Source organism: Notolepis coatsorum (genome assembly GCF_963971535.1).
Source record: "Notolepis coatsorum genome assembly, chromosome: 11".
NCBI lineage: Eukaryota > Metazoa > Chordata > Actinopteri > Aulopiformes > Paralepididae > Notolepis > Notolepis coatsorum.
The window spans coordinates 89,817,289-89,832,659 of NC_140175.1; the positions used below are offsets into that span (position 1 = coordinate 89,817,289).

General features: G+C 46.1%; 1 protein-coding gene across 6 annotated transcripts in view; it reads right to left on the reverse strand.

Annotated features, from left to right (window-relative positions):
- nedd4l (NEDD4 like E3 ubiquitin protein ligase) overlaps positions 1–15,371 on the reverse strand; it is a gene marked incomplete at its 5' end in the record, with an annotated part of 127,999 nt that overhangs the window by 40,004 nt on the left and 72,624 nt on the right. For 5 of the 6 annotated variants that reach the window (XM_084325239.1, XM_084325238.1, XM_084325237.1 and 2 more), the window contains 7 exons: positions 2,073–2,138; positions 7,242–7,319; positions 8,395–8,610; positions 9,260–9,395; positions 11,034–11,188; positions 12,318–12,420; positions 12,776–12,837. In XM_084325239.1, the coding sequence (XP_084181365.1) occupies positions 2,073–2,138; positions 7,242–7,319; positions 8,395–8,610; positions 9,260–9,395; positions 11,034–11,188; positions 12,318–12,420; positions 12,776–12,837 (816 nt within the window). The remainder of the gene's footprint in view (positions 1–2,072; positions 2,139–7,241; positions 7,320–8,394; positions 8,611–9,259; positions 9,396–11,033; positions 11,189–12,317; positions 12,421–12,775; positions 12,838–15,371) is intronic. The other variant, XM_084325236.1, reaches the window with a different exon arrangement.

The window sequence follows — 15,371 nt, forward strand, 5'->3', positions numbered from 1 at the left end:
AAAGACTGAGGCCCTGCCCACTACCTTTCAGCGGGTAGATGCGAGTAATCGCTCTGCGGAGGAGAACGAAATGGTCATCAAGTTCAACACTGTTACGAAGCAGGGAGATGGAGGCCGACCACTGCATGGCTGTTTTGTGGGATAAATAGAGAGACCGTATGCTGGCAAGTGGCTTAACGTTAATGCTTATTGTTGGTGTGTAATTATTACGGCATATTACAGTGTGAGCCCCACTGGGCATTTGTGCTGAGCAGTGGAGCGAGTCATACTATGGCCAATGAAAACCTAGCCGGTAGACCCTCCCGTATAATGGTCAATCCCTGTTCCAAACACAGTCGTGATCCTCTGGGATACATCCATAGGGAAATCTTTTAGGTCCAGGGATTGAAGAGATGCTGTGCAACGTAGATGCAATCTGTTTAGGTCTGAGGCTATGAATTGACCCATACGGATGGTCGGAGGCTTGCGACCATGTCATGTGTGAGTCAGCCTGGAGCCCTGTACGTACGGTATGGTCGGCCGGGATTGGAGCCGATGTTTTCAGGAAGCCTTATTAAAAAAACAGTGTTACTTGGTATAATATTCAGTTCAGAGTTCTACACAGGGTTCCCACAGACATTGCAAAATGAAATTCAAGGACTTTCAAGTACTTTTCCAAACAAGATTTTTTTTTTTTTTTTTTTATCCACTTTTTTTCTCCCATTTTCTATATTTTTTCTCCCATCCCAATTTCGTATCATCCAATTCAACCCTCCCCTGTCACGGACGCTGTTTCTTGCCTCCCACAAGCCGGCTGCAATGTGGACTAAGTCATACATAGCACAAGTCCCCTCCGGTACTTGAGGTAACAGCAGTCGCATCTTTTCACCTGCGCAGCTCGATCTCTCAGTGGCGAGGAGTAACGCGTGGGAGGCTCACGCTGCCCCCGACACTTCCTGATTCTACTGCGCAGGCGCACCAACCGACCTGTAGGAGTCGCTGTCCACAACGCCCGATCCCCACCCATCAGTTTCCCACCCCCTAATACGGCCAATGTGTATTAGTACGGACGACCAGCTAAACTGAAAGCAAATGTGGAGCGCTGGGCTCAAACTGACGAGCCCAGCGTCTCCAGCATTTCGTGGCGAGCGCCTTGCCCACTACGCCACGTAGCCGCACAAGATTTTTTATTTTAAAAAGGATCCAATTCAATGCCGCTTTTTATAGGGAAAAGAATCGGATACATTTTTTATAGCGTAAAACCAATTTCCGACAATTAGTTACACTTTAGATTTAAAAAAAAAAGCTATTTCTTGATTCAGAACAATTTTATCATGGATGAACAAAACTTTCAATGCGAATGGTTGATTTGAATTCCAAGCACCTTACTTACTTACTTAAAAAAATTTGCTGTTCAAAGAATTACAGGCCTCGACTTTTTTTGGTAAAAAAATCAAGCACTTCAAGCACTTCAAGGACCTTGTGCGAACCCCGTCTACAGGAGGACTTTCATACAAATATCTAGCAATAACACAACAGGCCCCCCAGCATTGTTTCTGTTAACAGCTGTACAACACCAATCACTGTCACAAAAGGAGGTTAGGAAATCACATGACAACACCACAACCTGCATTTTAACTGGCACGGGGAGAACAGGGTGACAATAACATATTAAGTGGACTTCAAAACACGAAACACGTTGAAAATACGGACAAGCACACCATGGACACCACATGAAAATAATGGTCGTTGCTGGGTGACCCATTAACCCCTTTGCCACATTCAAAAAGGTGACTGTAGTGAGTAGTTGGTCACAAAATGTACGTGTGAATTACCTTGAAGCGTGACTGGATTATTCTCCAGAATGAGACTTTCTACCCGTGAACAAGTGAAGAAAAAATAAACAAGTGATTCACAGTGTGGAGGAGAAAGACAAAAAACAAACAAACAAAAAAAACTAAAACCGTGCAGAGAAATTAATTGTGGGGCTCTTGAGCGACCGGGGGCTGATAAGGTGTGTATGTGTATAATACATACTGTACTGTGTATGTGTATAATACACACTGTACTGAGTATATAGACAGAGACATTACCAGAGGCTCCTCCACGCCTGTGACTGTCTGAGCTCTCGTTCTTCTGGTCTGGGAGCTCTGCTGGGGCTAGATAACAGGGGAGAGGAGGAGGAGGAGGGGGGGCGGTCTTTAGTTTACAGCAGAGATATACTATCCTCATGGTGAGGTGGCAGCAATGTGACGAGAGGAGGAACAGAAGGAGTGTCGAGGTGAGGCGGGGGGGGGGGGGGGGGGGGGAGAGACAGGATGGGGGAGATCAGAGAGAGGGGAGTGGGGCTCCCGGTGATCATGGGCTGTGGGAGTAATAGTGAGGCGCGGCTGGAGAAGGTCGGGGGGGTATATTTGAGGTTTCTCGTGATGGGAGAGTGAGGGGCGATTGTGAAGAAGAGAGAGAGAGAGGTCGGATACCACAAAGCAAAGGGTCGACGAGGTCGGCGGGGCTGGTGAGGTCGATGAGATCGGCGGGGTCTGTGAGGTTGGGTGAGGCCGGTGAAGTTGGCAAGGTTGGCGAGGCCGGTGAAGTTGGCAAGGTCGGTGAGGTCGTGAAGTTGGCAAGGTCGGTGAGGTCGGCGAGGCCGGTGAGGTCGGCGAGGTCGGCGGACAGGGAATCAGGGAATCACGGTACATTATGGTGATTTTAGTTGATTGGGTTACAGAGTTAATAAAATGTAAAAAAAATAATAATAATAAAACATTGAGTAAAGAGTAGCAGAGTAGTTTCCTCGCTTGGTCAGAGTTGGTTCAGCAGTGTATATCATGAGTGACTGGCTGGTTACATCATGTCATCATTCAGATCACAGAGAGGAAGCCTCAGTCATAGAAGCCGATCAGCATTTTGTCCAGGGCAGGACAACAACCATGTTTAACCCTTTCACTACCACACTACCAAATGGTTACCCCTTTCACTGTGACAATACATACGGTTAACCCTTTCACTGCCACATGACATGGTTAACCCTTTTCACTACCACCCTACAGAAGGTTAACCCTTTCACTACAACACTACAGACGGTTGAAAGGGTTTAAATGGAGTCCCTGGCCACTGCAGCATGTTCAAAATCACACATTAGAAAACCAGGGCTTTCTCTAAACAATGGCACAGTATATAGGGGCGCAGCGCCGCTAAGACAACACGCCAGCACCACAAAAAGTATTGTATTTTTGCAGTGAAAGCTTGGGGCCAGCTTAGAAACAGACACATGTCTAATAAGTGATTGCCCGGTCCTCTATTCCACTGTGTGTGTGTGTGTAGGTGTGTGTGTGTGTGTGTTTTCATGTTCAATGTTAAACTATTGTGTAACCGTATACACTGTACTTAAATAAATAACTTGTGTTTGCCATTTTATTGAAATCATGTTTTTAAGTTTGCAGGAAATTACAGCACATTGCTTTCTTTGAATGCACATTTCTTTGGGACAACGCCCCTCCAGACCCCCTCCTAGTTGAGATTCAGCACCACAATCCTGGGGAAAGCCCTGAAAAGAATGTTAAAGCCACACTCGGGGTAATGATGGCATCACATTAGCCAGTGAACCAAAACCAGAAAAGAACACCTTCACACCAGAGGAGAGAGAAACTCGATACATATTCACAGAGAAAATCATTTTCTCATACAGAGTTGGGGGGAGATTAAAACCACATACCTGGGAAAGGTGTGTACTTGACATGAGTTGACGCCACAGAACCCCCCCCCTCTCTAACGGGTGCACGCCTACACAAGAGTAAGGTAAAGTAGCCTGGGGAGTCGGGACGCTGATCTGGGGACACTTTTGCAATCTCACCACTGAGGCTTTAAGTTGGCTGATAGGGCAGGATAACCTGTATTTCGTAATCTTTCATTTGAGAACATAATTTTCTGATGAAGCCTAATGGTTCATTTTCACCCAAAGCAGCCAAGTCTAGCAATCAATAACTGAAATGAAAAATAAATAAATAATAATAACTAACCTTCCGTATTTTACCATCAAGCACTTTGCTACTAAATAATCGTCCTTGCCTATACTAAATTATGTCTTTACTACTACTATGCACTCAAGACTGTAGCACTTGAGCTCAACACCGTTTGACGATCAATCTTACTGACCCTTAGCTGCCAGAGTTGTACCCTTCCTGCTGACTAAATGGAAAAAATGGAAATATAACCGCGCGGCAGCATTCAATACATTTCTGATGTAGAGGAGCATATGCAGCCACAAGGTACAACACGAGGTACAACACAAGGTGCTGCATACGTTCCTCTACATTGGAAATTAATTGAATGCAGCCGCGCTGCTAGACTTGGCTGCTTTGGGTGAGAACGAACCATTAGCCACAGGGTTCCCACAGACATTGCAAAAATGAAATTCAAGGACTTTCAAGTACTTTCCTAAGCACAATTTTTCATTTCAAAAGGGCTAACTTTAAAAAAACGTTTTTTATAGAAAAAAAATCTGACCCAATATTTATGGTTTAAAAAAAAAACAATTTCTGACAATTAGTTACACTTTAGATTTAAAAATAAAATGTCTTGATTCAGAAATGTTTTATCATGGATGAACAAAACTTTCAATGCGAATGGTTGATTTGAATTTCAAAGACTTGTTAAGCACCTTGTTAAGAACTGGGCTGTTTTCAAGGAATTCCAGGCCTTGACTTTTTTTGGTAAAAAATCAAGCATGTTAAGCACTTAAAGGACCTTGTGCGAACCCTGTGTGAAGCTGCACTGAGAGACACTTGAAACGTTTCTGAGCTTTGCGTCGCCTCAACTCCACTGGGGTTCACCTCCCGGGCAAAGTGCCAAGCAATGCCAGTGGTCCTCCCTTCTACTCCTCCCCTCTCCTCTCCTTTCTCTTCCCTCCCTCCCTCCCTCCCTCAACTCCACTGGGGTTCACCTCCCGGGCAAAGCGCCAAGCAACGCCAGTGGTCCTCCCCTCCCTCCCTCCCTCCCTCCACAGTGACTTGACCGAGGAAGTCTATTTCAGGCCAGGAATCAAAGGGCACAACCAACCAAATATATCGCATATGTGTTTATACTCCTGGTATTGAAAGAGGATCCCAACCTGAGCATGACATAAGAGCAAAATGGGCCACGGTGTGAATCTGGTCAATACTAACCAGCCTGTACGAGAGAAAAAAGACATAATGACCACAATCCTACACACACACCATTACTCACTCACTCAATGACTCACTCACTCCCCTATTCAGGAAAGCTGCATCAGGCGTAATATAGGCCAGAAAACACGTGGAGATTATATCTTCCTTCGGATGGCTCCTAAAAGTGCCTACTGTTGTGAAAATCCCAGAAGGACACTCATTCGGGGGAGGGGGGGAGGGGGGGGGCTTGGCTGACCTCAGCACCTGTATTTTTCCTATGGAGCCTTGGCTTGCCGACAACACAAGAGCCAGGCTAGTGTGACTCAGATCTCTCAACTGATGTCCGGCCCTCAAGTCTTTACATCCTACCCTATGGCCGCTACCCAAGACTGATCATTTGTCATAATTTCAAGTGCATTTGATGGTGTGTGTGCATGTGCATGTGCATGTGTGTGTCTCTGTGTGTGCGTGTTCCATACATGCAGCAGCCACCACCTGTGTTCTGCTGGCCCAGAGCCCAGAGCTGAGGCCAAGAGAGCCTCTGATTCAGCACAACAAGAGGCTGAGAGTGAATCACAGTGAGCAGAGAATAGTTCTAGAAGAAGGAGGAGGAGGTGTGGTCACCACGGGTTACAGGAGGAGGAGGAGGAGGAGGTGTGGTCACCACGGGTTACAGGAGGAGGAGGAGGAGGAGGTGTGGTCACCACGAGTTACAGGAGGAGGAGGAGGAGGTGTGGTCGCTACTGGTTACAGAAGGAGGAGGAGGAGGTGGAGGTGTGGTCGCTACTGGTTACAGAAGGAGGAGGAGGAGGTGGAGGTGTGGTCGCCACGGGTTACAGGAGGAGGAGGAGGAGGTGGTGTGGTCGCCACGGGTTACAGGAGGAGGAGGAGGAGGTGGTGTGGTCGCCACGGGTTACAGAAGGAGGAGGAGGAGGAGGAGGTGGTGTGGTCGCCACGGGTTACAGAAGGAGGAGGAGGTGGTGTGGTCGCCACGGGTTACAGAAGGAGGAGGAGGAGGAGGAGGTGTGGTCGCCACGGGTTACAGAAGGAGGAGGAGGAGGAGGTGTGGTCACCACAGGTTACAGAAGGAGGAGGAGGAGGTGGAGGTGTGGTCGCTAGTGGTTACAGAAGGAGGAGGAGGAGGAGGTGTGGTCGCCACGGGTTACAGAAGGAGGAGGAGGAGGTGGAGGTGTGGTCACCACGGGTTACAGAAGGAGGAGGAGGTGGAGGTGTGGTCACCACGGGTTACAGAAGGAGGAGGAGGAGGTGGAGGTGTGGTCGCTAGTGGTTACAGAAGGAGGAGGAGGAGGAGGTGTGGTCGCCACGGGTTACAGAAGGAGGAGGAGGAGGAGGTGTGGTCGCCACGGGTTATAGGAGGAGGAGGAGGAGGAGGAGGTGTGGTCGCCACAGGTTATAGGAGGAGGAGGAGGAGGTGTGGTCACCACAGGTTATAGGAGGAGGAGGAGGAGGTGTGGTCGCCACAGGTTATAGGAGGAGGAGGAGGAAGAGGAGGAGGTGTGGTCGCCACAGGTTATAGGAGGAGGAGGAGGTGTGGTCGCCACGGGTTATAGGAGGAGGAGGAGGTGTGGTCGCCACGGGTTATAGGAGGAGGAGGAGGTGTGGTCGCCACGGGTTATAGGAGGAAAAGGAGAAGGAGGTGGTGTGGTTTCCACTGGTTACAGAAGGAGGAGGAGGAGGAGGTGGTGTGGTTTCCACTGGTTACAGAAGGAGGAGGAGGAGGAGGAGGAGGAGGTGGTGTGGTTTCCACATTAAGAAAGGAAGGAAGGAAAGCAGAATTGGAAGAGGAGAAAAGAGAAGGTGGTGCAGGTTGAGGAGGCGTGATGTCTGAGCAGTGCAAAGCACGATGTAAGTGAAGAAGAGCACAGAGGAGGACGGAGGATCGGGTGAGTTCAACCCAACGCACAGATACATATATTAAAGAGAGGAAGAGGAGGAAGAGGAGGAACACAATACAACAATACAACACACCTGCTAAAGACATCCATAGAGAAAGGAGAGCGGAAGAGCGAGAAGAGGAGGGAGGGCGGGAGGGAGGAGATGTTCCCTGCACTGGGACGAGGGGAAGGAAGAGGAGGGAGGAGCAGAATTGCATACCATTGGGGGAGGAGGCTGGGCTTGGTCACTGACTCCATCCGTCATACTGGAGGAGCGAAGTCTGTTGGACAGCTGGCTCTGTTTGGAGAGAGAGAGAGAGAGAGAGAGAGAGAGAGAGATAAAGAGAGATAAAGAGAGAGAGAGATAAAGAGTGAGAGAGCGAGAGATAAAGAGAGAGCGAGAGATAAAGATAGAGAGAGAGATAGAGATAAAGAGAGAGAGAGAGAAGATGAGATACAAAGTAAAGAAAAAACACGTACTGTTTACTGCTGATACCAGTTCTGATAATTTTCACATTGGACGCCTTTTTGAACACACCTGTGCCCTTTTTCCTATTGTTTAGCTGTGGAGCGCACCGACGTCCATCACGACTAGTGGTTGTGTCACCAGAGCAGAGCTGTATTATGACTAGTGGTTGTGTCACCAGAGCAGAGCTGTATTATGACTAGTGGTTGTGTCACCAGAGCAGAGCTGTATTATGACTAGTGGTTGTGTGTCACCAGAGCAGAGCTGTATTATGACTAGTGGTTGTGTCTCACCAGAGCAGAGCTGTATTATGACTAGTGGTTGTGTCATCAGAGCAGAGCTGTATTACGACTAGTGGTTGTGTGTCACCAGAGCAGAGCTGTATTATGACTAGTGGTTGTGTCATCAGAGCAGAGCTGTATTACGACTAGTGGTTGTGTGTCACCAGAGCAGAGCTGTATTATGACTAGTGGTTGTGTCACCAGAGCAGAGCTGTATCACGACTAGTGGTTGTGTCACCAGAGCAGAGCTGTATTATGACTAGTGGTTGTGTCACCAGAGCAGAGCTGTATTACGACTAGTGGTTGTGTGTCACCAGAGCAGAGCTGTATTATGACTAGTGGTTGTGTGTCACCAGAGCAGAGCTGTATTACGACTAGTGGTTGTGTGTCACCAGAGCAGAGCTGTATTACGACTAGTGGTTGTGTGTCACCAGAGCAGAGCTGTATTACGACTAGTGGTTGTGTGTCACCAGAGCAGAGCTGTATTACGACTAGTGGTTGTGTGTCACCAGAGCAGAGCTGTATTACGACTAGTGGTTGTGTGTCACCAGAGCAGAGCTGTATTACGACTAGTGGTTGTGTGTCACCAGAGCAGAGCTGTATTACGACTAGTGGTTGTGTCTCACCAGAGCAGAGCTGGGCCCTGGCAGTTCTCCATTGGTATCGGGGGCGAGCGACAGCCTCCGATCGGCCTCAGACAGGATCAGATCCTCCGAGAACTCCGGGGCCGGTGCTGCTGGGGTCGGCGTCTGGGGGTGGCGGGGCGTGGAGGCCGTGTAGGGCATCGGCAGGGACTGGGACAGTGGGTCATCGGGGTCTTCTTCTGTGATTGGTTCCCACGACTAGGGGAAAGGAGGATGAGAGGGGGAACATTAATGATTAGAATGTTACGATAAAGTCTGCATCTCAAATGATGTGTAATAACGAGATATGGCAGCAGCAATAACGAGATATGGCAGCAGCAATAATGATATGGCAGCAGCAATAACGAGATATGGCAGCAGCAATAACGAGATATATATATATAATAATTGAGTTACATACTCGCACGCTACCGATTTTATTATGTCTCGCTCCACGGACATAAGCAATGCGTATCGTCAGTCACAGCGAGGGAAGGATCTAAGAGAGGTAGTGTGACCTTCCGCACGTTACACTCTCTCAGTGAGAGTCCACGCTGCCAGGTGAAAAGAAGTGGTGGGCTGGCTACACATGTGTCGGAGGAAGCATGTGATAGGATAGTCTCCGCCCTCCCAGACAGACAGTAGGGGGTAGAGTGCGCAACGACCAGGAAGGGGATTGGGAATTGGCATAACGACTAACATTGGGAGAGGAGAACGGAATAAGAAGGGGGGGGGGGGGGAAAGATTATAAAAAAAAAAAAAAAAAAAAAAATAGAGCACCCTCAAAAACTCAGTTCAGTTGAAACGGCGAGTAATTGATTACTCAGCCAATCCCTTGTGCGCGCGTGCGTGTGTGCGTGTGTCTCACGTCGTCCATGTCTCTGGGCTCTAGCTGTTCGTTCTCCAGGTCTTCACTGATGTGGCGTCGGGAGCGGAAGACGCGGTGAGCCTCCTGGTTGATCTGCCGCTGCTGATTGTCGCTCTCCATCTCCGAGATCACATCCCTGAAAAACACACACAGGAGAACAAGAGAGCCAACATCACAAACTCTGTTAAAATATGTAAATTAAATACTTATCAACCACAGGAAAACAGTACATATTGTACGTTATGTCATAGCCAAGTAATAAATTTACATATTTACTAAAATGTACAATGTGTACATATTACAAATAAGTAATATATTGACGTATTTACAAATAAGTACATATATTCAAAATGTTTTTACTTATAGTGTATATGTACAGAGTGTATATGTACAGATAGTGTATATGTACAGAGAGTATATGTACAGATAGTGTATATGTACAGAGTGTATATGTACAGATAGTGTATATGTACAGAGAGTATATGTACAGATAGTGTATATGTACAGAGTGTATATGTACAGAGTGTATATGTACAGATAGTGTATATGTACAGAGAGTATATACAGAGAGTATATGTACAGAGAGTGTATATGTACAGAGAGTGTATATGTATTATGTACAGAGTGTATATGTACAGAGTGTATAATTATGTACAGAGTGTATATGTACAGATAGTGTATATGTACAGAGAGTATATACAGAGAGTATATGTACAGAGAGTGTATATGTACAGAGAGTGTATAATTATGTACAGAGAGTATATATGTACAGAGAGTGTATATGTACAGAGTAGGGGTGGAACGGTACGCATTTGAACAGTGTACCGAACAATACACACATGCCCTGAACCGTGGAGGTCGTACCAAACGGTACGCATTCGGGGCATGTGTGTATTGTTCGGTTATATAACGTTACGTTAGCTACGAGCTAACTAACTTTAGCCGCAAGCTAACTAATGTTAGCCGCAAGCTAACCGCGGAAACGCTCACAGAGAAGTGACTCCACGACACCAGTTCGATTAGTGGGGAAGGGGGGTATATCGACAAGTTAATACTTTGACAAATGTTGCCTACATTTTTCAGTCAGTTCGGTCTTTGTGTGCCAAATATTATTAAAGGTAAATTTTTTTTTTTACCAAATACATGAGAAGCATGTTTAACTCAGCAATGCCTCCCCTCTTGATGTACCAAAATCTCTCCTAGCTCTAACCGTCACTGTCAAAATAATGTGCCTGATGTCAAATGGCCTCATTCTTTCAGTTTTTGCATGACTACGTCCTTGAGAATGACTGAAAAGTTGGATTATTTTTAGGCTATATAACGGAACGTAGACCAATCTCAGTCACTCTTATTGTCTTGGACCAAATTCGGTCACACGGCCCCATTTTGTGCGACATCCAGGCTTTTTTTTACCGTCAGCGTTTGGGAATTTCATGTCGACAGGTAGATGAAGTGAAATTATACTTATTTTAGAATATATATATCAAATTTCATGAGTATTCATCTATATTTAGTCATCTAAAGACTATTAGATATGAACCAGATCTAGATTTATACCAGTAAAAAAGTGGGAATCTCACAGGAATTGTGTAAAGTTGCCCAAATAGTGCTAGGAATAGCAGTACATGTCCCCTTTAACAAAAGTGCATCATTCGCATTATGTTTGTTGTCTAAACGGGAACATAATGGTACAATTTAAGTAAGAAACCTCAATGAAAACGTGTACAGAGAGTGTATATGTACGGAGAGTATAATGTACACAGAGAGCCCGTACGTGTTAGAGGGCCGTTTCCACTGCGTGGAGCGCTTGTTGTGGTTGACGTAGTAGGTGCGTCCCAGGTTATCCACCTTCTCCTCCCAGCCCGCGGGCAGAGGGGGGAGCAGCTGCTGGGCTCGCTGGGAGCCGGGGTCCGCAGAGTCCTCCCAGCCCTGAGAGGAGGAGGAGGAGAGGGAGGAGGAAAGAGGGAGACAGGAGAAGGGTTGGAGAATGGCCAAAAGAGAGAGAGGGAGACAGATTTACTACGCATCGATTTGCAGTTTAGAGGTAAATTCCACTCTCGTTTTGAGAGTGAGGGACTCTTTCACACAGGAAACAAAGCGTGGATCGGTGGAAGGAGTGACATTTCAGTTTCCCCACTGAAGTCTGTTAAATGTCACCTTATCTGGAGAGTCTTTCACTGTCTGGGAGTGTTGATGCTCTCTTCTCTTCTCACACACACACACCACACAAGCTACTATTTCCCCTAAACGAGGGGGAAGTACTGCAAATGGTCTTTCCAGACGCTGACGTGCTGGAGAAGACGTTTTCTCCAGACCCCTTCTTGGCGGTGGCGGCGGGACACCACTTTGAATACTCTTGAAAAATCAAATCCCCCTTTCCATCACACTACGTGACTTCTAACTGGACCCGAGTGAGCGCAGTGGGGAGTCATTATTTCAAATCGTTGGTTGCTTTACTAAATGCGGGAGGAAGGAAGGAAGCGTACCGACGACGGTAGAGGCACTCGTCAAGACCAGTTATCATAAACAAGAGACTATAAGAGGATTCTACTTAACTTCTCGTGTTGGGGGAAAAACAAAGAAACACAGAGTGCGCTCCGAACACAAGGGACTTCAATACTTGTGGAAAAAGAGGAATCCGCAGCACTTTAGTCACATCGATGACCGTTTTAAACCCCTAATGTGTTATGATGACTTATAATAAACAAGAAGAAGAGACAATAAAAGAGGCTGGACTACCAACTTAGCTTCTTGTGTAAAAAGACATAAATAAGGGTTTTCAATAGTTGCGACTTGTGAAAAAGAAGGATTCTATTCTACTGCCTGCTGCTTATTCATAACAGCGAGTTCAAAACAATGACTCACAGATTTAGGCCCCATCGCCCTTCAGGTCCTAACAAAAAGGCCATAAAGAGCCTAACCACATTGGTCACCAATTTAAACATTCTGTTATGCAAAAGCCTATAAAAAGGCTTTTAACTCCATCGTGCCTGGTTCTCCAGTTTCGTTGATCAAGGGGACCTTTTTGATGGCTTAATGTGGGGGGCTCAGAACTCACCTCAGCCTCCTCTCTCATCTCACCAGGCTCCTCCTCCGGTCCTCCCTGCTTGGGCAGGTAGGCCATCTTCAGACGCAAGTAGCCCTTCACCCTGGATTTGTGACTGTGGTGTGTGTGTGGGGGGGGGGGGGGGGGAGAGACAGACAATAACATTAGCATAACATCATAACATTAGGCTACATCCAATGATAGTGTAACTTGTGTTTCAGGCCACTAAGAGTCAGGAGCTCCTTAGCGCTGGATCATCTTTCAGCCTCAGCTCACTGTCCCTCACATGACTGGAGCGCTTCAGCCTCACAAACCACCGTGAACTTAATAATAGGCCTATCGATGACCTTTTCCACCTCCAAACCGCTCTTCTGGGAGCACCAGTCGAGGTTAGACACGGCGTATTCATTTCCACTGCTTACTGGGTTAGTTGATATGTTAACATCCTGCAACATCCTGTATGAACTGACCTTCTGGGCCGCAAGAGGAAGTCTTTAAACGTGTACGGCCGCTCCATGGCGGGGTCCTCCGTCTGTGAAGCAACAAGGCGACATTTTGTGACAACAATCGCCAGGAGACCCACAGAGACACGAGAAACACACGGCAAGGCTGAAATACAAGAAACACATGGCAAAACTGGACGGGACGGTATCAAAATCTCCCGGTCGACACGGTGTACAGCCAGGCTGCAGCCCTGTGGGCAGCCTCCCGAGAGTCATTATGCAAGAACCGTCTTCTCTGGTTACATGCTGCACAGCAGACCAGGCCTTGGCTGATACACTACACTCACACTGAGGTAGAACCCTCTGTGACCTGGCGCAACCGGTCGGTACTGGCTGCTGACGAGAAACAACCGGTGCTTTATAAAGAAACCGGTGCGTTATAAAGAAACCGGTGCGTTATAAAGAAACCGGTGCTTTATAAAGAAACCAGAGCTTTATAAAGAAACCGGTGCGTTATAAAGAAACCGGTGCTTTATAAAGAAACCGGTGCTTTATAGAAACCGGTGCTTTATAGAAACCGGTGCTTTATAAAGAAACTGGTGCATTATAAAGAAACCGGTGCGTTATAAAGAAACTGGTGCTTTATAAAGAAACCAGAGCTTTATAATGAAACCGGTGCTTTATAATGAAACTGGTGTGTTATAAAGAAACCGGTGCTTTATAAAGAAACTGGTGCGTTAAAGAAACCAGAGCTTTATAAAGAAACTGGTGCATTATAAAGAAACCGGTGCTTTATGAAGAAACCAGAGCTTTATAAAGAAACCGGTGCTTTATAAAGAAACCAGTGCTTTATAAAGAAACCGGTGCTTTATAAAGAAACTGGTGCGTTATAAAGAAACTGGTGCTTTATAAAGAAACTGGTGCGTTATAAAGAAACTGGTGCTTTATAAAGAAACTGGTGCATTATAAAGAAACCGGTGCTTTATAAAGAAACTGGTGCTTTATAAAGAAACTGGTGCTTTTAAAGAAACCGGTGCTTTCGGTGGTTTATAAAGAAACAAGAGCTTTATAAAGTAATTGGTGATTTTAAAGAAACCGGTTCTTTATAAAGAAAACAAAGCCTTATAAAGAAACCAGTGGTTTATAAAAATAAATCGTCTGTCCATGTATTCATGTAGCATATTGCATACAAAAGCATGCAATACAATGTGCTTTGCAGAAAAAGAGCAGAAAAAAGGCGCATACATGGTCAGACACATAGGTACAGGCACACGCACACCATAGTAATATGTACACATGGAACAGTCTAGTCAAAAGCCAAGGTAAAGGATGGCAGGTTTACTTAAGCAACCACAGTATCCACAGCTCTAAGGTCCCCTGGAGGCTGTTCCACAGAAGCTGCCTCCCAAAATGTTGTTCTGGCTCTGGGAACAGCCAAGAGGCCAGACCTGCCAGGAACATACTTTGCAATCATATCATCAAATTACATAGGAGCGATGCCATGGATACATTTGAAAATCAATAGAAGAATCTAAAAAACGAAGAAAAAATAAATCTAAATTTCACAGGCAGACCAGTGTAGTGATCTCTAGAGAGCAGGAGTGATACACAATATTTGTCTGATATAAACTTAAAACCTGAGCAGAAGCGTTGTGCTCGTGCTGAAGCTGTGCTATATGGACTGTTAGGGGCCAATCCACAAAGAATGGATTGCACGGCGCTAATATCACCCTCAACTGCGCACGATTAGCGAGCGCTATTTGCTCCGTCTTTGCAAGCTATTCACTAAAGATATTGCACGGATGATATACTAGCGCAAACACGCCCATGGGTGTGGAATTTGCTCCCGATATCTGCCAGTGCAGTTGGCTTGCGGAGCAGTCTGCACCTGGCTGGCAGCGTTGTTGGCAGATATCAGGAAGGGGGGGAAATAAACCAGAACTGAGGGAGAGGGAAGCTCTTAGACATAACAGTATTTTTCACCATTTGTATTTTGTTTATTTCGTAATGTATAGAGCTTTCTTAATTTGTATTTTCATCATTCATCCTTTGTTTTTGTCACTACCTTTCGTCATTGCATTTGTTTGTCATGTCATCCCAATAAATTATTTTTAGCAGATGGTGCTGAATCTTTAGACCGAAGTTAGGCGGGACTGTGCCAGTGAAAATATAAGGAGTGTTGTGAATGTACACAACACTCCTTACAACTTACCATCTTTAGATAATACAATTGGAAAACGTCTTTCTAAAAAATCATTTTAAACTGTTATATGGTCTTCATCTGAGATACTCAATTGAGGCATACTTTATCAACCCCCCCCCTCTTTTCTTGATCCTCCAATCACAACTGTTGCTTCCTGTTGCCATTGGAGGATCAAGAAAAGAGGGCAGGGCTTCAGACGGGTCACTTCCTATCTACTTGTGACAAGGCGGCATGCACCAGCATCTCTGCGTCCGTCTTCCCCTGTACAGAATCAGTGCAGCCTCCTACAAATGAATCAGCCCAGAGAACCTGACTCACAGTAACCGTTAAACAAAGAATGTCCAGCAACAGCAATGGAGGAAGAGATGGTGAGTAATAGTACACTAAGCAGCGATGACTAAAAGCTTGGCCTACATTCTG